Source organism: Podarcis erhardii, assembly GCF_964252035.2.
Source record: "Podarcis erhardii genome assembly, chromosome: 8".
Classification (NCBI taxonomy): Eukaryota; Metazoa; Chordata; class Lepidosauria; order Squamata; family Lacertidae; genus Podarcis; species Podarcis erhardii.
The window spans coordinates 45,756,934-45,781,449 of record NC_138499.1 but is presented as its reverse complement, the minus strand read 5'-3'; the positions used below and the strand labels follow the sequence as shown (position 1 = coordinate 45,781,449).

At 39.7% G+C, this 24,516-nt stretch overlaps 1 protein-coding gene and 1 long non-coding RNA gene across 13 annotated transcripts in view; one reads left to right on the top strand and one right to left on the bottom strand.

Moving 5' to 3' along the window:
* ZNF521 (zinc finger protein 521) overlaps positions 1–24,516 on the bottom strand; it is a 291,023-nt gene that overhangs the window by 128,360 nt on the left and 138,147 nt on the right. For 8 of the 10 annotated variants that reach the window (XM_081873612.1, XM_081873613.1, XM_081873615.1 and 5 more), the window contains one exon: positions 24,332–24,416. In XM_081873612.1, the coding sequence (XP_081729738.1) occupies positions 24,332–24,416 (85 nt within the window). The remainder of the gene's footprint in view (positions 1–24,331; positions 24,417–24,516) is intronic. The other 2 variants (XM_081873616.1, XM_081873619.1) reach the window with 1 other exon arrangement.
* On the top strand, positions 7,751–24,378 carry LOC309348492. 3 transcript variants are annotated; one of them, XR_014159425.1, is made up of 5 exons: positions 7,751–8,788; positions 8,925–8,992; positions 18,699–18,793; positions 21,698–22,213; positions 24,271–24,354. It is a non-coding gene; the product is annotated as an uncharacterized lncRNA (long non-coding RNA). The 3 variants fall into 3 exon arrangements; XR_014159423.1 differs by lacking the exon at positions 21,698–22,213 and having other exon boundaries at positions 24,271–24,378; XR_014159424.1 differs by lacking the exon at positions 8,925–8,992.

Genomic DNA, 24,516 nt, shown 5'->3' with positions numbered 1-24,516 from the left:
ACATTGGCTTTGTAGGTATTGTGACTCTGCCTTCCCATTGCAGACACAATTTGCTGATCTTGAGGCTTGAGTGGAACATACTTCTTCATTTAATATTTTCTTCCTTCTGTCTAACATATTTTCACACATCTCCTATCGTGCCTTCTCCTATGCTACTTTCATACTTAATTTGCACCCCTTTCCTCTCATTCATACTGCCGATTTCGTTCCTTGGTCCTCCTTTTCATACTCACCCTTTCCTTCACTCTCTTATCCCCTTCCCCTCAATTGGTAGTTTATGTGGTTCGTAAAAATATAAACCCTTTTTCTCTCTTTCTAATTTCTTGTGGTGCCTCCTCTAGTCCTTTCCCCTCAGCAGAGGGAGGAGAGGCTTCAGGGCTCAGCAAGAGACCAGGTGGTAGGAGACCGGGTAGTATGAAAGGGAAGGCTGAGATGTGGGGATGTGTGTTGAGGACGGGCCACAACTGCTTCCTCATTTCCTCTCCAGAAAATCTATCCACCCTTCTCACTTCCCTGCTTCCTGTTCTTTCTCCTCTTTGCCTCATATACACAATTGGTTTCCTCTACATCCTTTCCTCCCCTCAGACTTTGCATGGTACAACCCTGCTCTTGCCTTGCTCTCCAACCAACTCCTCCTCCCACATGCACTTATGCACTGCACATGTGAGAGTTGCTGTTGCTGCCATTGATTGGTCCAGGAGAACCAAAAAGCTATAACATAACAGGGGAATGAGCTCTGCCCACTGGAAAGAACACTGAGAACCACAGGTGGTCGCCAGTTTGAGAAACACTCACAAAGATTATAATTCCCTTGGTTCTGTTTTAAATTTAGGAAGCAGATTTGTGGCTACCTGCAATAGTCACGCATTGGTCCACCAACAGAAAATTAAGGCAAATTGGGTGAACGGACCTCTGGAAAAGATGTCATAGCAATCTATTACTTACTCAAATGTACTTTAATATGGTTCAACAGCCCCAAACTATTATAACTATTGAAAATACAGTGGAAGAAGGCCACTGGTGGAACAGTTCCTTTTAGCAGCTCCTGTCAGAGGCATTCAGTATGCCGCCTTGTAGGTTGTATAAGAATGGCTCGTGAGTCACAAAGTGACTACAGCTGCTATAAGCTTGGATCCAAAGAGAAGTCTGTTGACGGGGCCTGGCCAAAGTGGACTTTCCCGCTAATCACTGGATTCAATTCGTAGGTTTTTGGAGACCAGCTATACACACTGGGGAATAACATGAAGCAATAAAGTCACTGGAAATTTGCCAGTTGCTTCAGAGCACAAGCTCTGATCAAAAAAATACATTAGAGAATCCACAGCTGCACAAATTCAATTGTCCTATGAAAGTTGTGCACCAGGGCTAATCATTCTAGAGCTGCTCACAGGGCAAATCAGATTTGTTTTTATCCTGTTTAACAAAATTTATATACTGCTTTATTGTATATTTATTATATACTGATTTACTGTATATTTATACAGTTTACAACAATAGAAAATTATCTATTTAAAAATTGTGTGTGTCTCACTACATATAATTTCAAAATGCTAGCTCAAAATTCCTATGAAGGCCAAATGGCAACCATTGTATGGCACCTTTAAAACTTTGTATAAAATAGTATAAATTAAGCCAAACAAGGGTCTAATTTCTCCAGCCTCAAAATGTCTATGGTAGGGGTGAATAATCTATAGGTCTCTATATGTTAAACTTCAACGCCCATCATTCCTGAACAACCATATTGTCAGGGGCCGGTAGGAGTTGGAATCCAACAAGAACCAGAGGGTCATAGATTCTTCATACTTGGTCTATGGGATTCACATTTCGTCTGCCAAGTACATTTGTTGTGGTCACTCATGTATTCTGTAGATAATCTACTGTACAAGTTGGGATAACTTTATTACTTGCTTTAGTATCCATAAACGTTAGTGCTTAATTTAAACACAGTGTTTTAGTAAGACTCAAGTCACGCAGCAACAGTGTTATCTCCAAAATCACTCTCTCATGGTCAATATTCTACACTTCTGTCTCAACGGGTAGATCACCTTTCATATAGTTCAGTCAAATCAACCCAGATTAGTTGCAGTGAAAATAGCTGCAACTGCATACAAATCATTTTTGGTAACAACCGTGCATTTATCCAACTAAATAATTGTGCATGCGAACAACTTTTGTGAGCTCAACAGAACTCCCACTTTTTCTCCTTTCCCTGCAGACCCATGCACCTCACCCTCAAATCTGCTTTGAAGGATTGGGGAACCCCCCTCCCCAATTTGGTGGCACATGGAAAGAAGAGAAGGTGCAAAAGTTCCATTACACTCACAGAAGCTGTTCTGTGCATACAATAATTTAGTTGGATACTATCCTGTATCACTTCAATAACATTTGAATGGAGCTTAATCTTCAGATCAAGACAATCAAGGAAAACTGATGTTTACAAGCATATTCAGAATACATTTCCTCCTTCACCAGTGAATCATACCACTTGGAATTAGCAGTCAGGGCTTCCAGGTTATGCAGTGCAGCTTTTGAACAAAGTTGAATCCTATATTTTTTTTAAAAGAAGCCATACTTTGCTTACACAGAAAAAGAATACAAACTAAACAAACATCTTCTACATATACATCTTACAAAACCAACATTTTCTAAAGATCCTTCAGTACAATGTCATTTGTTGATATTATTGCCTGTTTTTTAAATGACTAGAGATCTAAAAGGACACAGTAGTATCTATCTGAAAATGAAGGAAGAAGGAAGAAAACATAAGCAACGGGTTGGGTTCCCTTTCAATAAGCATTTATAATCCAAGTTTTCCTACACTGTAAAAAGCAACAGGATGAATAAGGAAACACTTCCAAACCAATAATCCTATTCAAAACTCAAACTCAGAGGGAAGCTCACAAAAGAAAGCAAAGTCATATTGTACCTCCTATCTGTTGTTTTGACAGAAATGCACTTCTTTTAAGCAACAAATGATGAATAACATTATGAATGTGGCCAACAAAGCTAAAGTGGCATCAATAAAGTACAGCAAAAGCCACCCAGGGTAGCAAGTGTTTGGAAGTAAACTGTGATTGGTGTGCAGATAAGAGACAAAAAATGTCCACAACATTTCTAAAGATCCCCTGTGCTGCGCTGATGTTCAACAGCAAGTTTGGCATCAGGAGAGTAAAGGAGATGGGAAGTAATAACAACAATAAAAAAATAATCTGGTACAAAGGGACCCCAAGGTGTAGTAGTCATCCCCATGCAACCATCACCCTTCACTGCAATTTACTGATGTTGCTTCATTACAACAAAGCACATAAAGGGGGGAGGGGTATTCAGGGTTTGCTATTTAAAGCTACATGATTTGCAGCAGCAGCCAATGTGGGCATTGACCTAGGACAATGGCATAAGAAAGGGCTTTTCTTAAGCAAAGAAAGATTTCAACTAAGTGCAACTGTAAGTGGATGTTTTGTGAAACCCACCCATGAGATAAAGAAACAATGCTTTGATACGTTACAAACATAATGTGTCAAACAAAACTCAAATCACATTTGCACAACACTTAACAGGAAAGTGGAGTAGGGGTGTTTGGATATGGTATAACAATTTGTGGTTTCCATACAAAATAGTTTTTCCAAACAGTTAGCAGAACTGCAGAGAAAATGGCTCTTACACCAGCAGTGCCATTGATCCTAATAGAAAACTAAGTTCTTAGAAGAGGTAAATTTCTTCTCACTGTCTTCAAAAGAAAATGTGAAGATTTAAACTATCTGCATTAGTTCTCTCTCTCACTCTCTTACACACAAAATGGTACTATCTTTGGACTGTTATGAGCGTGGCTGATAATTTTGATATGCCTTGCCTGCTGTGTTACAGTTTCATTCAGCTGACCCAGAAACATGTGGGTTTGGGTTTAGATTTCCAGACTTTCAGGAAGGATGTAGCAAAGAAAATATAGCAAACTGTGGATTAAGGAACAAAATATTGCTCAACCATTTAAACAAAATCAATATTTAGTATTTATTCCATTATTGCACTGATTTATATTCATAGTACTTTTCCTGCATTAAATTACAGCTCCTTGGGAAAACCCCATGTGAGTTAAGTATTATCCTGTTTGCAAAATTAAGAACTGAGAGACTTGTTGAAGGCCACAGAATGATTCAGTATAAAACCCAGAAGTACAACTAAGACTTCCTCATCCTGGTCATGCCATACAATACGCTCTGCTATACAGAGATTTTAGTAGGCTAGAAAAATTCATGGATAAAGATTTTAGCAAAGGTAAAAGAGGTAGACCTAAAATGCAGGCATCATTTCAGAAAAGTCAACTATATCCACACAAATTTCAAACTCCATGACTGCATTTGGGTTAGAAGGAAGGAAGGAAGGAAGGAAGGAAGGAAGGAAGGAAGGAAGGAAGAAGTCAAACTAGATTTTTCCATTTGCATCTAAAATTAAGAATCCTTTCTTGCTGAGACATGTTTTGAAAGAGCTGGGGAAAGTGAAAATAATGTGTTGGGGAGAACTATCAGTTGTAAACACTAACCATTATTCAAAGTGGTATAGTACAGAAATAACAGTTTAAGAAGCCTGATGAGGATTGCTACCACCATTGCAGACAATGTGGTATATTTGGGAGTGTTACACAGCCATTACCAAATTAAATTGGCGGCAGCCCTTATACAGCTCCTAATATTTGTGGAAACCGAACATTCAAACTGCTCAAACTGGTTGGTTGGAAACTCTTATTGTCACAGAAAGTGCAGCTACAACTTGCTTGAGTGGTACCTGTGGCATTAAGCAAGAGTAAGTGGCAAGTCTGAGCCACCTAGAAAGCTTATGGCTGAACGAACCTAAGGTATCTTTGAGGAAATGTGAGATAAAAGTATCACAAATAATAACCACTATTGTACATACAGAAGCATTCCTTGTCTGTACGTAACCAATCCAAATGCAAACTCTTGATTTGATGCCAACTAAAGACTGTTTCATTCACTACATTTTCCATATATTAGTATCTATGAACACTGGGAGCAGCCTGTGCGGTGGGGTCCTGCCACAGAGTCATACTCCTGGCAGGGGCATTGCTGCTGCTTACCTTAATGGTGTAGGGTCAGCACTGCGCAGAAGTGCTAGTCTTGGTTCACTGGTACACCTGCGCAGCCCCATCCCCGCACTGTCCAGGTAAGTCACAGTAATGCCACTGCTGAGAGGCACCATCCTGGTCACCCCTGATGTATACTGTTACGAATTATGGTTTGTTGCTACTAAAGCTTGGACTGCCTGTTCCATACGGGATGGTACAAATGCTCCATATAGATGATCGACATGCCTTTTTTTTTTAACAGAACAGAGATTATGTTTGCGTAGGTGAAAGATAGGAAATTCTCACAGATTAATTATGTAACATACTGTCTTACCATTATGCAGAACAGAGACAAAAAATACCTTTCTAAGTAAGGATCACTGAGTATGTCACTGGCTAATTCCTACTCTATGCTCCTCATTAGCATTACTCTCAAGTTTCTGATTATCATATCCAAAATATTAAGACATAATAAGTACGAAGGTGCACATAATTGGATATTAACCAGAACATACTTGACTGGGCAGGAGGTAGGGCCTTGCTTAAACTAATCCTGATATATATTAATCACCAATTAATGAATGGGTTTCAAATTTATTTTCTATTATAGAACACCTCAGAGTGCCTAAGCTTTTTCTAACAAAATGAATTGGAATAACAGGGTAGGAAAAAAGAATGCTTTAATTTGAGGCTGGCATGAATTACAGGGGTTAGAGTATCTGTGGTTTCTCCCTTTTTTCCTTTTGTTAAAATTAAAATGTAATGTGCCTACCAGCAAGAGGTGAAGATGGCGTGTACAAAGTAGCTTTAAAAAAACATGGTCATGTTGAGGAAGAGCCAAGTACTTACCCGGTGTGTAAAAAAAACTGCTCCTAGTCTTCCCCTTCCCCTTCCATTTTTTGCCCCAGCTCCCAATGCAGATGCCATTCAGCACTTTAATGAATATTCACATGAGTCCTGTTTTTTAAAAATTCTCAGTGCTCATTCAGTGCAGCTGGAAACTGTTTTTGTTTTTTTAACTGTTCTGGTCCCCTGTCCATATACAAATGTGACAAAGACCACTGTAGAACTAGTGGAGACTGCAACCTGTGCAACCCTTCCTGCTTTCAGGTAGAGCTGACTTTCTGGAAATGGTCCAAGACAGACACAACACTAACTCCATCAGTTGTAAACAGAGCACGGAAATGGAAGCATGAAAAAATGCTATGGAAGTTATATTTCAATATGTATGTTATTTTGTGATACAGCTTAGGAAACTGCCCTGAGGGAAATCAAAGGTGCGGGAAGAAGTAGATGCATAACATTTCCTCTTTGTCTCATACTTGGACCGTCCAGCTTGATGCCTATATGTGTATCAAAATGTCTGCCCTGTGTAAACAAAATATTCCGAGAACCATCACCAAAATTCCTAATACAAGTACACACCTCTGAAAAAAGATGTGTAGCCATTGGGTAGCATATTACCAATTATTTTTCCAATTACCGTAATCAGCAATATACTAAACCAAGCAGGCTGATTTTTCTATGAAGTTCAGAGGAATGCAGCAATGTAAGCATGTGAAAACAGTACCCCAAAGCTTAATCACAGCAATTGTATATATAACACAATTGTCTAACCCCCGCTCCAATAGTTGCAAGGTTCTGGGGTTCAATTATTTTACATCCACCAAATGCATGTCTTTGTCCTCATTTTGGTTTAGTGTCTATATTGTCACAGGGAGTCATATAGACAACCTAAAAGGCTGTAAGTTGCACAAAAACCTGACTATGAAGAACTAGTAATGATAAAAAAATAACTTTATATGAACTGAAATAATGTAATGCCGTTTTCTAATGGAAAACAACACATATTCTGTTGTTGGAGACAGCATGCCATTGAATAGCACTTGCTCAAAATCACAATTGCAGAGAATGCTACTGCACTCAGATCTTGCTTGTGAGTTTCCCAAGGGCATCTGTTTAGCCACAGGATGCTGGACCATGAGGGGCCATTGGCCTAATCCACCTAGACTCTTTCTATGTCATATCTTCATTTATATACTGTATAACCATGTATTTTCTGGGCCAAAATAGGCTTGATGCACAAGATCTGGGATTCAATATCCCAAGTTTCTTTTTGAAACCATTAAGCTACCTTCAGGGAAATTAATGTTTTGATCAGAGCAATGGCACGGCAAGAGGAATCTATATTATATTCACACACAATTTTCTAGATCTGATATGAGCCCTGCAAAGAAAAGGTACAATAGAAGGAGTGCCAGGGATTCAGAGCAGCTATGGGGAGGGTAGGCCTAGGAAACAGCTCTGGGTGTAGCATTAATCCTTTCTCCCCCAGTTCTACTGTTCCGATCAATTCCAGAGTGCCTCCCCGCACCCGCAGTAGCTGCCCCAAAGTAACTATAGATACAAAACAAAATTAAAAAAAAAAAAATCCTTCCAGTAGCACCTTAAAGACCAACTGAGTTAGTTCTAGGTATGAGCTTTCGTGTGCATGCACACTTCTTCAGTATCTGAAGAAGTGTGCATGCACACGAAAGCTCATACCTAGAACTAACTCAGTTGGTCTTTAAGGTGCTACTGGAAGGAATTTTTTTATTTTGTTTTGACCATGGCAGACCAACACGGCTACCTATCTGTATAGATACAAAGTAAAAGAGAGAGAAAAAACCAGGATCCTTAAACTTATGGGTCATTATCTGTTTTAGTCCTAATAGACAGTAACTGTGCACTCGCTGTACTAGCAGAAAATATTTGGGGTGGCTATGGAAAGAGTTGCACTTTGACTAATACAGAGGGCTGTAACACAGAGACCTGAAGTGCTATTATCCTCCTTTTCCCTCCCTTGCAGTCCTTGGTGCTATTTACTTTGGCGTGCGTAACAAGTAAACCCACATTATCCGTGTCTCTCTGGGTTTCCCCCCTTAATTTGTTGATCTTAATTTTAGCAAACCTTAAATAAGTGCTTCCTAAAGACAAAGTAAGATATGCAAGCAAGTAGTCCTTTTATCAACAGTTTTGCCACAGAAATACACAAACATTTCAATGGCTCTTCATTAGCAAACAAATCAACAAGTGATATTTTAATGCATGACTTTATTCCATCTCTGTGGGGACTGTAGTTGAGAGTGTGATGTACAGTACAGAGAAAGGAATCATCAGCCACAATGTCCCAGGGCTCTATCCATTGAGGACTTCTCAGCCTCTGCTTAAAGAGTGCATTTAATTGACTGATAGACAGTAGCTTCTTTGTTCACAGAAGACAGCGAAGTAATGGCAGCTTGAAAATCGTACCATCTACAGGGTCTCCTGAGACTAGTAACAGGGGGATATGTGTCAGGAATAAATAAATAATCTAATTATTAAGCCACTTCCTGTCAAGTTAACTCCAATTTGTTGGCTTTTGAAGGCAACAAAACGAGGCATTTTTCCTCATTATGCTTCTCTTTTTATACCACTGGTAATCACAGGCGGATTAAAGGGTGCCTGATTGGTTTTTTTGTCAAGGAACTGAGAAGCAGCCAACAATATAGAAAAACAGAGTTGGGGTTAGAAGAAATTTCATGCTTGTCTCCTTTCCAGCTCCCTAACAGCCCACACTGCTGCCCCATACAGTGCCGCCAGCTGTACAGCAAATGTGTACCCCTCCAACTGCGGCCTACCAGGCCACAAGCTCCATCCTGAGAGCTGTGAGATGCCTCACAATCTTGGCAGGTAGCTACTGCTGTCATAGGCATAAAATTCTAAAGGTGACCTACGAAACCCCGTTAGCTAACCAAATGCAGCAATATGAGCAGCTGAAGTTGAACACGCGCTCCCTCTCCCTCTCTGCCCTGTTTTTCTTCCATAGAAAGCATTTACTGGACCTCAGGAACAACAAGAAGCAATTTAAAAATTACCTGCAACACAAATATTAAGGCAGGTTTAATTTTTTTTTGCCTTGAAAGAGAATTTGTTTGCATTTTCTAAAATATACATTCTGCATAATTAATTTTCAAAAGGACCCTGCAAAAATATGTCCTGGGAACCTGTAGTGTAAACAACTTGCAGGAAGGAAGGAACAAAGAGGAAAGCTGACTCAGTACCCTTGAATGTCTTGTAATAACTATGTCACCACACAGAACCCTGTTTATTGTAACTTAAGAGATTCTTGTACTACAGGTGCAACTTCCCTTAGACTACTCATTTACAGTAGTTAGTTACTTCAGTTAGCTAAACATTTAAAAATAGAAAATGGAATTTGTACTTGTACAACAGATTGAATCAAGTGCATATAAAAGTACAAATGAAACAGTCATTTGAAAATGGTAATTGACTCCTAATGACAAAGATCCACAAACAATTTACTACCCTCTGATTTTAAACGGGCTTCTGGAGTTAGTGGATTTGGAGGGTATCCTTAAAATGCCCATAATTAATAATATGTGGGAATTTCTTTATTGTTTCTTTTTAAGCAGGGGTTGCAGTTTTTATGTATTCAAAAAACAAACAACCATAGCAGTCTTTTTAATATGTGGTAATTTTAGCCATGTATAAAAATGTGATTTTTTACATCTTAAGGGTGGCATCCTGCTAAGTTGTACTAGTGTAGAGACATTGAAATCAATGGACTTAAATTAATCATGAGTAGCTGAATCTACTGATTTCAACATATCTGAGTATGACTTAGTCAGATACTGCCCTAGAAATGTTTCGGGTGCTTATAAATGGATTTTCATTTTATTTGTAGATAAAGGAATGATATATGTATTTTTATTAGTTTCATAGGAACTTTATATTTGTGCATATGAAGCAGACATGAGGATTTATTGACACATATCTCTGGAAGCATCAATGATAAATAGGTTAGATTCACAAATTATCTGTATTAACTAAAAGAAAATCGAGGAAAATGTATAAAGAGAAATTCGTTTGTTTTCAGCTTTTTTTCTTCCACTAGCATCAAGATTTCAGGTGAAATCAAAGCTGTCTATAAACAACAATTTTTTTTACAAAATAATGCCTTTGATCCCTGGATCAGTTGCAAAGGTGGAAAAGACATTTTTATAATCAAAGTACATGCAAGAGTTCTCCTGCAGTAGGCAGTAAGAAAATAGAGCTTTCAGGGTGGCAAAAGATTTTAAAATGCAGAGTGTACAAAAAAAAATAAAAAATGGTGCTTGCCCTTTTTGAGCTCATTTTGCAATTATTTTTGGTTAAATTGTGCAGATAATTATAACCTATTCATATTTACTGTCTGCTTCATTGGTACTCTGAATCTGCTTTTCAGTTACAGTCTGCAAATTCCCTCTTTGCACGAATTCATACTAGGCAGTAACACTTCATTTTACGTAAGTTTTATCTGATGTCCCCACACAGAGCTGCCAGCTGTACAGCAAATGTGCAGCTCGCAAACTGAGGCCTACTAGGCCACAGGCTCCATCCTGTGATCTGTTCGGCACCTTGCTGTCATTGGCAAGCGTTCCTTGCTATCAGTGCAACTGTCTCTCCACACTACACAGAACTTAGAATCATCTGATTATTAGAATTTGTGGTCCACATTCCATTTTATCCTTTATTTAATCTATCCCCAGATCACACATTTGTTTAAATGTTTTGGCTGGTTTACAAATCATGCAGCCATCTGCACAGTAGGTGTAACACCATTTTTTAGACAAAAGTTACATTGCAAATCAACAAAGATAAAGTCATTCAAAAGGCTTTGGTGTTTGTTATTCTGCCTGGTTTGCTTGGACCAACTATAAGAAATAAATAGAATTATCTGTAAATCGATGAACATCTATGAAAAACAACACCCAGCAGAACAGAGAGCTTGCTCCATTACCTACGTTAATATCATGACAGCTGAGGAGAGATGACCTGGCCCACTTCTCATCTCTCCTGTACAGATGGCTATTAAAGAGAAAGTATCCCTTTTGTATGGTCCATGTAGAAACCCTTTATGAGCTTTTCAAATACGCCAGCATTGCCCACATGAGGGTAGCTTTCTGTTAGTATTAAACAAAGCAGATTTCATCTTCTTTTCACCTCAGCTTCTTCTCATGAAATAAACCAAAAATGAACCTAATTTAAAACCCAATCTTGAATTGTGGATTTTACACCTATATCCCTAATGTTACTATTACATTTTTGGAAATGTTATGCACACAATTTGTATAAAAATGCAACACATAAGTAACTTTCCCATGTTAAAAGCAATATATAGAGTTTCCACTCTTTTACCTCAAACTCTATTCATTTAATAGGTACAGTATCCATTTTACCACTTTGTACCATAGTCAATTTATAAGTGGGCATAATCCAGTATATCTAAAAGTGTACATAACTAGCTGGTATAAAACAATCCTCTTTCCTTGGCACCGAATCTAACAAATTTGAATGTATACACACACGTGTTTTGTTTTGTTTTAAATTCTGCAAGTTATATTTTTGGGAGCTAAGACACACTGAATAAAAATAGAGAGTAAAGGCAGATAGGAATTTGTTACAGGCACTTAGAGACCACAGATGAAGACTAAGCTGGACCTAAGCAAGTCTAGCTCACTCAACACAGCTCCTCTCCCCCCCCCCCCGCCACATTCAGTCTAACCTGAAAAGCAGGGGAAACCTTGTCTGCACCAAACTGGAGAAACATACCTGTATGTTGGTGTGCTGAGGTTGAAAAAATGACTCCAGGTGGAAAGTGGAAGTTACGCCCTAGTCTCCTAGCTCTCTGTCCAGAAAGGGAAGTCTGCAACTTATCTTCATCCTAAAAATTCATTCTTCCTGATGTCATAGGACAAACCCAAGTGGGGAATGGATGGACCAGCCTAAGTCTCTTGCATGCTAGTTCTTCCTGTAACAAGCTTTCCTCTATGAAAGAAAGCACCTTTCCCTCATTCTGCTTCCACACCCCACAAGCTTTTCCATCCCACAGGCCCTTATTTCTACACCTGCTTTACCTCTCCAAACCTTCAGCAACTGACCTCACCTTGCTTTTCTGAGTTACCATTTTGCCTTGCTCTTCGGGACCAAACAATATGTGTTCATGTTTTTTAAACACATGTTTTCAGCTCTAAAGCGGGGCTTGGTGGGTTACCATTCTATACTAAAAAAGACCACATGGGATAGGGGAGTGTATCTTGCTTTACATTTGCCAGGTCACTCTTAGATTCAGAGCCCAGGCTGGGAGAAACAGCTCAAAGCAGGAGAAAGAGGAGATTAAGGGGAGAGTAGGGGGTGTGTATTTCACTCCTCTCCCTGGTATTTATTTTAGTCTACCCTACTTTATAGCTAAACAGGCAAGGGCATGATGGGTAAGCACACAGTCATCGGGTTTGACAGTCCATCAGGCCCCTCAGCCTAACCATGCAAAGATCCAGATTCATCCTCTCTCTCTCTCTCTCTCTCTCTCTCTCTCTCTCCTAGCAGGCATGGAATCCCTCCAGTGAGTGACACCATGCGCGGCTGCAAAAATGAGCGCTTTTATTTGCCTTGTGAAAAAGCATGCCATGTCTGTTAAACATGGGAGTGTGTTAGAAATGTGAAGGAAAGGAAACAAATCAAATACATATTTTTTAAAAAGTGTGATAATTGAATTTTATGTTTGACTAATCCCTTTCATGAAAGAAAACAGCAGAAGCAATTCAGCAATGTGAGAAGTTTGAGGACGGGGGAGGCGGGGGAGTAAATATAACGTACATGTAAGGATGTGGGAGGAATCTGTTGTCTGCTTTTCAGAGCAGACTGATCTGAATCAGAATGCAATTGTCAGTAGAATTATTCATTTCCCTGGATGCAGTGCACCCCAAAAGCTATATTTTGTATAAAGCAATGTATAAAATGCATGTTTTAGGGGAAATGCTTTGAAAAATGCATATTTAATGGTAAGAATAACTACAAGGTGCTTAAATTTTACATTTGGATTTTTCATGCATTCTTTTGGGAAATTGTCTGAAAACAGGCCAGGACAAACCTATGATTGAGCAAAACAAATTATATAGGGCCAGGAAAGAGCAGTGATGAACTGTAGTGGGAGAACTTTGGACTTGGTTTTTCAAAGAGATACATTGGGTCAAGGAGCTGGTTTCAGCTTTAAGTTTAAAAAAATTCCTTCCAGTAGCACCTTAAAGACCAACTAAGTTAGTTCTTGGTATGAGCTTTCGTGTGCATGCACACTTCTTCAGATACCATGGTTGATGATATTCACACATGGACCGATGAGTAGATAAGGAGACAAAATCATAAGCATATTTGTGTACATGTTCTCATTTGTGAGATACTGTTACACATTAATAGCTAATGAAAAATTTGCTCTTGGGATCCTAGAAGATGTTATACTTTCATCGTTATATTGTATTTTTATTCAACTGGTTTATCCAATAGGTGTCAAAAGTTATTTTGCTGTGTCATATGTCTATTGAATGCAAGACAGTAGAGAACCCAGATTATAGTATTTTTATATTGGCAGTGTCTTGAGCCATTGGCACAGTTCAGGAATAAAAAGAAACCATGGTTAACCCACCATGGTTTCCCCTTATAAGTTCAAGTTCATGCTGTTCCCTGACTCCTTCATTAACGTACATGAGCTCAAAATTTCTGCTCTCAATTTCAAATTAACCACAGGTCCCTACTACACTGAAACTCAGGGAGCTGTGTTTTGCTTAAATTATGGCTTGGAAAAATATATGGTTTGATATTCCACAGTTTGATAAACCACAGTTCCTTGAGTTTGGGCATCATGAGTAATTACAGTTAGGTCTAAAGTGCTGGCTAAAGCTTTCAGTCTCTTCTCGACACACATGAAGCAGGAGTATGAGACCCTGAGTCTCATATATGGTTGATCTTGTGATGGGAAGCAATGCGTTCCTGATATGTCTGAGCTCAGCCAATGAGTAACCAGGAAGGTCCCTATTGGAACCACTAGTGGGTCTTGAGTGATACACTGCTTCCTTTTGCAAAACTTATTTTACTTCTTAAAAACATTAAGTATTTGCTGCCAAACGGGCTGTAGCTCCCACCGTATCTGAAAGCGCTCTAGCTACTTAATCTACAGTGGTATGGCAGAGTGATGGTACTCACTTGACCTCTGGCAAGCTCTGTTGCTGTTACTTACCAGGAGATAGAGGAGGGGGGCAGAGGAGGAAGCAAGGTCAGTACGGTGCAAATGACCCAATCCAGTGCTAAATTTAGACTTCAGCTCCCCCTCTGCATTGCCCTTACCCTTATACCTACTTGTAAGCAGCAGCAGCAACATAACCAATTGGAGGTCAGGGGCGTATCACTGCTCCACCTTGCCAGCTGCTACTGATAAATTGGTATAAAATGATGTTCAGATTTTAGCTTACAACTTAAAACAAACATTAATGATTACATTGAAAAAATAGTGATGGCCAAGTGAACATGCTATTAATGCAACTGTTTTATATCTACTGATATAAATATGGACACACACAAATTACTTATACAAAGGGAAGGAATGTGGAAGGGATGGGATAAAGTTATAAAAAAAAGCTCAGCATATCTCATCACCCAATTATGAAATCTCTTCATAATTTTTATTGCTATAGGACCATAGGTTGGTTTTGATAGTCAATACAAGCAGCAGAGAATCTCAAAGTCTGTGACTTCCCCATCCCCTTTTATCATTCTCTTTGTCAGTCTGATCTGCCCTCAATTGTAAATGTGATTCTCCGTTGTGCACAGCCAGCGGCTTGCAATTTTGCTCCCTGCATTTTATGAAACAGTTGTGTGTGGCTCTTTGGAGATTCATGTGCTGGCTACAATGCCAGCCTCCATGGTGCTGGAGCTTTCCTTCTGACTAAAAAAGGATAATTGGCAGTTGGCAATTATTGGTCAAAAATTACCAGACTGAAAAAAATTAACCCTTCACAAAATAGTTCCTGGCAATATCACTTTGTATTATCTGATGCCTAATAGGGCTTTATTCTGAACACTTACAAAGTTGCACTTCAATTGTTGGGTCTCATAACTTTATATGGAAAGATTCCTTTCACTGAGTTAAAAAGGCAGGGGTTTGATTCTCATCCATTTCATCTCAGCGTAGTAAGGAGAGAGGGCGTAAGAGGGAAGTTGCGGGAGGACGGGACATAAAGTAAAAGTCACTGATCTACCTTTTTCCAATTAAAAAAAATCAGTTAAAAAATAAACACTTCTGCCCAGGGGTCAGCAAATGTTTTCAGCAGGGGGTCAGTCCACTGTCCCTCAGACCTTGGGGGTGGGAGGGTGGACTATATTTTTTGGGGGGGGAAATGAACAAATTCCTATGCCCCACAAATAACCCAGAGATGCATTTTAAATAAAAGCACACATTCTACTCATGTAAAAACACGCTGATTCCCGGACTGTCCGCGGGCTGGATTGAGAAGGTGACTGGGCTGGATCCGGCCCCTGGGCCTTAGTTTGCCTACCCATGCCTCTGCCTATGCCTGAACTCTCACTTAGATGAAGCATCTTTTGTAAACAAAACTTTCTGCACAAATAGATAAATAACACTGGCTTGGAACCACAAGCAAAACTGAACAAATGGGAGTGTGCTTACTGAAAATTCAGGATATGGTAGGATTACTGCAGAACTGCAGTACTGATATTTTTACAGCATTCTTACATTAAAATGACCTTATATAAACAGTATTGTGGCATTTCACTTTGAAAAATTAATATGAAGTAAATATCATTGATTTAAATATGCTTATTTCTGTCTTGAAGTAACTTGAGTCATAGAACATGGAATAGTCTTCAAATCATATAAATCAATGGAACATGGGTGCAAATAAGATTTGCATAAACTGCATGGGGAAAATACAGGCTAATTCGGAGTTCTGCATAACAGAAGTTTAAGGGTTCCATTGAACTAAGTCATATTGAGAGCAGACCCACTGAAATCAATGGACTTTGTAATACAATGCAATACGATGCAATATATAAAATATAATTAAAATCACACAGCATCCAGAGTGGTGCATTACAAATGCTACAACTGGCAGTGGTCTGCCAAGGGCCTCAGCGATGTTCAAGTGGTATATGGGGGAAAGTGTGGGAACCACTGGTCAACAGACAAGATACTGCATTTTCATTTTTTGGTGTCTTTTTGCTTCCAATGCCTGCTGATATCATGGTTATTCATTCAGGCATTTACAAGATGTTGTGTACTTAGACGGGGTACTAAGATGTAGTTGGCTGTGTCTTAGAGGCTGTTGCTCTAATAATCTGTTTTATGTTATCCTGCTTTATTGTATGATTGCATTTATTAAACGCTTGTGATGGCTTTAAACTGTTTATTATACACCATCTTGAATAGAGTGGGCTAAATATTTTAAATAAAAATACACACACACACACACACACACACCAAAATAATTCTTCCACCAGCCACATTTTTGCCAACAAAAAATACTGCCTATCTTGTTTGAAAGAATAAAGCAGTTCACAGTATGCTGGGAAGATAATGCACTTGGATTTAAAGTGATTAAGCAGCACTGACTTCACATTAAAATCCAAATGCTACAGCTTAATTGTAGATTTTTTTATTTGTACATAGCACTTTCTCCCAAGTTCTCAAAGGATTTCCCATACATTATCACAGTAAACGTTAAATTAAATCTTTACAGAAGGGCAGCATTATAACCCCATGTTACAGACAGTAGGGAGAGGTGCAGAGGCTGATGGAAATATGTTGCGTAAGGCAGTGTTTCCCAACCGGTGTTCCGCGGCACACTAGTGTGCCGCGAGACGTTGCCTGGTGTGCCGCGGGAAAAATTAAAAAATTCGAAAGATATCCGGAGAGGCGGCCTTCGGGCGAGTTTTAATTTTAATTTTCCTTCTCCCACTTAATGCCCCACGCTCGCCCGAGCAGCTTGCAGTCCTCGGTAACCACGGCGACCCGAGGGAGGGGAGGGAACAGGGAAGTCGAGGGCGGCGGCGAGCCGCGATGACGTCAGTGGGCCGCGCCGCCTCGCCCTGGCACGGTGTGAGAGCCCCGGCTAGTGGCGCGAGCTTCGGAATAAGTGGGATCCGCGTGCGCGAGACCGAGATCGCGGGTAAAGAGCTCAGCCCTGGGCAGGAGGAAGCGGGGCCGCGCGTGCGGGCCACATCCCCACAGAGAGCGAGCCTCCCCCGGCCCACCACTCCGGGCAGGTCCACTCGCATGAGGGGGCGGCGATGGTGACGGCCGGCAGCTTGCCTGCAATGCCATCCCTCGAGCAGGCGAGGAGCCCGGAGGCTACCAGATGCGAGTCCTCTTTCCCACCCTGCTCGGGAGTCCAGAGCACTTGGTCGCATTCAGGATCTAGAGTGGGGAAGCGGGGCTTGTGTCTGGGCTGGACACATTGGGCTGCCTGTGCCGCTCGACCTGCGGGGAGAAATCAGGGTGGGAGTCACGACCGTGAGGCAGGGCTGCCAAGTGTGGCAGAAGAGGACACGGCCGTCGCACCTGTCCTTAGGTAGGAGCTTCTTCCGTGTCGACCTGCTGCCCTAAAGTCTTGGCTTTTTTCTTGGCTTTTTGGCGGTTGGCACAGAAGGAAGGCAAGGGGGAGGGGAAAAAATTGAAACTTACACTTTCGTGCGTCCCTCCCGGCATGACGCTGCGCGCTGACGTCACGGGGCTGTAATGGTGGTGTGCCTCGAGATTTTTTTCATGAAACAAGTGTGCCTTTGCCCAAAAAAGGTTGGGAAACACTGGCCTAAGGCCACCCAATGAGTACAGGACTGAGATGTATTTGAACTAGGGGCCTCCAGTCGCTTAGAGCCTGTGCTTCCTTGTTTTGGCTCCTTGGTAAGAGCCCAGGTGTTTTTCCATGAACACCTTAAGACGCATATCCCCCAAATTCTGAGGGATTTGAATTGCGGTTTACATAGAGGGAGCTTATTGTGTATAGTGTTTACTTAATTGAAGTAAAATTGGTTTTATATGGGTGTTTTAACTTGGAACTGTGTAAATTGTATTGTTTATGGATAAATTTTGATGTATTGTTTTAGATATGGGCCAATGGCCGTAATAAATCAAACTAACTAACTAACTAACATGAACACCTTCACCATGATTCTCAGCCCTTTCCTGAACAATTTCTCCAATGATCGTTTGATAAGTTGGCTATTTATCTCCTGAATGTTGGAAATTAGCATTATTTGCATTCTCTCCTGGTTCCAATTCTTCCATTCCTCTATGACACTATTTCCTTCTTTGCACTTATTGTTTATAAAACCCTTTTATCCTTATAACCTACCATTCCAAAATAAGCGTCCTCAAGGCAGCCATGCTGTCTTCCCTTATTTCTCTGAGCTTGAAAAGGGAAACATTTTGTTTGTTCCCTGGAATGTAAGTCTCCTTTTTTTTTTGCCCATGTGGGAACTGCACACCCTTAGGAGAACAAGTTGCATACATGGGTAGCAGTGTAGTGGAGGAAGATCAAAAGTTAAACCATAAAGAAAAAGAAATCTGAAAGGTTTGTTATGCCTCTGCATTTTTGTTATGCCATTGCACTATTCTATATACTATGACACAATGCAGAATGTGCTATTTCTTCCTTTTAGATAATACTGTTATGCAAGGCCTTTGACATGGTGCTACCCAACACAGGCAACCTGAATACTACAATGCTGTTGCATTTCATTTTTTATTTTTTAGCTTCTGCTGCCATTGACACTGCAGTAGCAGCAACATCACTGCCAGGCCTCCAGGGAGCATTTTAACAGCTGGTGGACAGAGGTGCCATTTTAAATGTAAGCCAATCTGGGCCCCCTAGATGTGAAGGCTGTTCACCACCTTCATTTATTCAAAATGCAAAGACACGTAATTCATTTATGTAGACAATGTATATAATTGATTGATTGATTGATTGATTGATTGTATTTATATCCCACCTTTTTCTCCAGTGAGCTCAAGGTGGCACACATGGTTCCCCCTCATCTTGTTTAATTCCCACAACAACCCTGTGAAGTATGTTAGGCTGAGTCTCAGTGACTGGCCCAGGGTCACCCAGTGAGCTTCATGGGCCAGTAGAGACTTGAAACCTGGGTCTTCCAGGTCCTACTCTGACACTCTAATCACTAAATCACATTAACTCTCTTCTTATTTATACTACTTCTGATTTTGAAAGATGTATCAAAACTGTTGATTTCATATATCTTTGGGCTGAAGCATTACAATTTGGGTAACTTAAAACAGCAGGTGGCCACTGCGGATGGACCTGAACTTGGGTCCTGTCAAGCTATACTGCTGCCCACCCACTGCCAATATGAGGGGACAGTGGTAAATGGCGTTATAGGCAGGTTCTGATGATGAGGAGTCTTCTGAGCCCTGGGCGCCCTCAACCAGTGCCCACCCTGTAAGACAGCTGGCGCAAGGTTTGCCATTATGACAGTCTTTTTTGAAAGGTTCTCTGGAAGGTTCTTCTACCTGGTTTGTTCTAAATTATATTAAAGTCAGTCTTCTCAACCATTCTGCACCCCTCTTAAGCGATAACTCACATTCCCCATCTACCCTGTAGACAATTTGCGCTGACAGGTTACTTTGCCATGACTAAATAGAATGCTCATTAATATGTTGTACTTAAGAGTCAGTGTAACAGAGTGACTAGATAACATATTCTGGATGTGGGAAACCCAGGTTCAAAACTCTGCTTATCTGAAAAAAGCTCTTTGGACAGCATCAGGCAGCCTAGAAGGTTGATCTGAGGTCCTTGAAGGAGATGATACAAACCACATTACAAAAGCATAGTTTAGAGAACTAGTGGAAAGATTAACAAACAAACAAACAAACAAACAAACAAACAAACAAACAAACAAAACAGACTGAAGCCAGAAGTCTAGAAACTATCAACTCTACATGGGTGTGACATGTCAGCAGCTCCCTAAGTAATTAGGACGGCAATTTTTTAACCAGACACTTTGGGTTCCCCCTTTGCTTCTTCTCACCATGCATCCACAATGCATTTCCAGAGGGCTGCAGGACATTCTGCAGGGGTGAGGAGAGGAGGGGGAAGTTCCACTGAGGAAGCAGAATGGCAACGTTGGATGCTACCCATTGGCTTTTTCTTTCTCGTTTGTTGATATAAACTCTATTACCAGTTAATGTGCTAAGATAACATTTATAGACTCCCCCCCCCCCCCGATCCCAGAAACAATATATGGACTTGCCCATTGTGTTTTCATTTACCTATATTAATATGACAATATTGTGTGTCATACATATTAAATCACATATATCCCTCTTTTTCATTAGTTAATGTTTAGTGATAGACCTGTTGGCAGCACTCTTTTAATTCTAGTGTAATCTTGTCCCAGAAATGTAAAATAATGTAAGGAAAGTAGAGCCAGTGGTGGGGGTGGAAAGGTAATGGTGGCAGAGAGCAAACAAACAAACAAACAAACAAACAAACAAACAGATAGATAGATAGTACCATGTGGAATGAGTCCTAGCATATAAAATCACTAAAAACTCATTTTCCTGTATTCAGGTTTTCATACACTCTCCAAAATAGAACTATTACAGGCTGTTAATTCTTCCACATCCTTCTTACTCAAGATGCAATATGAGTGTTTTTAATCAGGGATGCATCTCAAACACTGACATCCAGCATTACTTACAGTAAATACAGATTATCAAAGCATGTTCTGCAAATCACACTGTGCTTTGTGTGATAGAATCTCCCCCACCCTGCTTTCTGGAATGTTTTTATAGCAAGCCCACATAAATCTGTGTCACTATGGTTATGGCATGAAGCAATATCATGCATGACAATCAGCCAGGAGAAAGCACCTCTTTCCCATTCTATGTTATCAAACTTTTAAGACTATAAGGTATGTGGGGCCATTTTCAACATTAGCATTTTTTGTTTTCACAACTTACTCTTGCAATGAAAATCCTTACTGCTGGAAAAACATTTTAACTATGTCTACTCATCAGATCTGGCTATGGCAAGAATCCTAAAAGTGCATTAGCACACCAATTTCTAGCACATAGGCACAAATTCTCCTGAAGTTACAATGAGAGTGACTCCCATGAACAAAATTTGTAACAGAAGCAACTTCCAATGTTCACTCAATTCTGATTTACCCTCTATCAAGTCACATTGCAATCTGGCCTGGTCTAGCTTTACCTGCCATAGAAGAAAACATCCTTGTTCTCTACCAAATGATTATAGGCAGGTGAAAAGTGGGAGGCAAGTAAACATACCCTAGGAGCCTGTCTGACATTCCAGAATAATCCCTTGCCCACACAAAGAAGTGACAAACTTCTCATTGTCAAATGTTCTTTATCTGTTGCTTGCTGAATACCTCATTAAAAATAACCAAACACTGAGATCCAGCTGAAAAAATCGGAAGAGTTGTCTCTGTGTGTTTATGATTCTTTTTGCAGCTCCCAACAAACTATTTTCAGCTATAAATTAGTACTATTTTCATTGCAGTTGAAGTTTTCTAAATCATCCCCCCAAAATAACTATGTATAAGCGCAACGACTGGCAAAATGACTTCTGCTCCTTATTGCTCTGGTGCATTTCAGGAAGCAATGCCACAGAACAATATTTCCTAGTCTTTTTGAGCTAAACTGATTACACTTTATGCACTCCCAAATCCAGTACCAGCCACGTGTACCAAACTAATGCTTTTAATTCTGTGCTACAGCCTGCTGCTGCATGCAAGGAACTATGGAACACTAATTTAACACTGTTCAAGAGTAGCCATCAGTTACAGGGAGAAGGTCGTGAAGGCCAAAGCTCAGAATGATATCAAACTCGTAAGAGAGGTTAAAAGCAATTTTAAAAGGTTTATTTGGCTATGTTTGAAGCAAGAGGAAGAAGAACCAGTAGTAGGTCTTCTACCTGGAAAAGACGGAGAAATGCTATTGTGTGACAGTGAGAAGGTGGAGCTGCTCAACACCTACTCTGCCTCTGTCTTCAGCCAAAAGGAAAGCACAGTTCAACCTGGTGATAACAGAATGAACGATGCAAAGAGGGAGCTACAGTCCAAGATAGGAAAAGTAATGGTAAGGGAACACCCAACTACTTCAAATGAATCAAATATCCAGGGCCTGATGAGCTACACCTAAGGGTGCTAAAGGAACGTGGATGTAATCTCAGAGCCTCTGTCTATAACCTTTGAGAATTCTTGGAGAACACATGAGGTCCCTGCAGACTGAAGGTAGGCAAATGTTGTCCCCATCTTCAAAAAAGGATGGGGGAAAAGACCCAGGTAACTACCGAATGGTCAGCTTGCCATCAATAACAGGGGGGGAAATCAGCTGAGAGTGATCCATTGCTGCTACAACACCTGATAGGCCCAGCTCTACTACTACATTATTCATCTTCTCCATCCTGCTCCTTATTCTTTTAAATCTGGAATTGCAGTTATCTACAAAATCATTTCTGCTAAGCTCTGTGCGTTTGCATTGCTTCTTTGCAGGATTTTCTGAAGCTTCTTGCCTTCCATTGTGTGGAATTTTGGGAAGAAAACACACTGAGCGTGACAGGATTGCCCCTGACAATCATGCTGCATAAGAAGTGTTCATAACCCTGCTAGGGCTTATCCAGGAATGAAATTCTTGGTAATACAGCAGCAGTGATTCCTGCTACTGGGTCACTGGGCCAACCTGAGTGGGTCCTGATATTAGCAAAGGTGAAGTAGGCCACCTCAAGCCTCTGACTTGGAGGCACATTGAAGAGGAGAAAACTGAAAGTTACGGTAGTTTATATCCAGTACACATCCTACTTACTTAAATTAAGGAGCATTACTAACAGGTCCATTAATTTAAGTGGGTTTATTCTGAGTATAACTGAGTTGGCTACTTTATTTATTATTAACTTTTTTATCATCATGTCATTTGGACTTCCTTGCACAAACACTAAATTCCTTTGGCCATCTCTCGCATATATTGCCAGTGCAATTGTTTTTTTAATGGATACACACATAATATGACTCATTCTTAATTCTATTTTGAGTTCAGAACATTCATTTAAAAAAATTAAAGCTCACATTTAACTCCTGAAAACTTTATTTTACTTTTATGCATTGACACTATGATTCTAAGCTATCTAAGATACTTCGGCTTCAATATGATTTACTCTCTAGTAAGCATGTTTAGGATGAAGCCAAAGTTGTTTTTTTTTAAAATTAAACTACAACAGCTGGAGAAGAAGCATATTAAATTAACCAACAACCTTTAATAAGTATGACAAAATTACATGAGAACATGTGTAAAAAATAGTTTAGAACATCAAGCCAGAAATTAAGTAACTTTTGTAAAACAGCTCAAAGGAAATAGGTTTTGAATAAATGAACATGCATTTATAGAGTTGTCTGCTGACATGAATCTCTCTGCAAGAAGTTCCCATTTTTCTAAAACATTGAAACAAATACTGTAGCAGTACAAAGCCAATGATTCTAATGTCTGCTCTTTGCCAAAGGAATTTCTTAGAAATAGGCAGTAACAAAAGGCAATATTGTTTTATTAGCAAGCAAAAGATGTGCTTGATAAATTTAATTGGCTTGCAGAACGCTTAGTGTTATTACTAAGTGGTAACCAAATTAAAAACATAAATATAACCCAGGGGAATAAGCAAATAATGGCAAAATATGATGATTCAAAGAAAATGCTCAGTGTTTCATATGGTATTTCCTAACTTCAGCCATATTATAAAAGAAAATTATCATTAGAAATTGTGACTGTAGACTCTAAATACTATCAATAACAGTGCTTGAGCTTTGACTCAATTAAATATATTATTTCATTTTGTAGAGAACCATTCTGGGTTGTTTTCAAGCTTTTAAATACTATGTATATCCCTGTTTTATGGCCATTTGAATTATTTACGCTTCTTCGTGACAAAACTCACAAATTCTGGTGTTGGTACCAAGGTGCTTGAGCAGCACTCGGTAGTGTCATTAGCATAATAACTTCTGAAATTAAAACCTGTCTAAAACTCTGTGGAAAGCTAACAACCAGTTCATTAACCATTCCTGTTAGTTGTTTTCAATAATGCAAAAATGATTAGAAGTTTAATTTGTTAATCACCTGTGTTTTGACTGGCAGTAGTATATGAATCTCTGCAGAAGTCTAAACTAGCCCTTGCAGAAAATAAAACATGCTAATGCTTTATTAGACCTAATAATATATTTTTTTAAAAAAATATCTATCACACCTGGGTAAATCATTGACGGTTGCACAATTAATTTCTCCTTAACTCTGTTTAAATTTACAGGCAATGAGAATACAGCTAGGAGAGTCTATCTATCATCAACAAGATTTAGTACTTCACTCACCAATCATGTGATTTGCAACATGAACCTGGATATCCCACTCATTGTAGAAAACCATCTGGCACTTGATGCACTGATAGGTCTTCTTCTAGAGGAAACAACAATGGAAAGTATTAATTAAGCAATAAATGCACATAAATGAATTCTCACAGCAATTACGTAAAAAACAATTCAGCAAGCTAAAAATG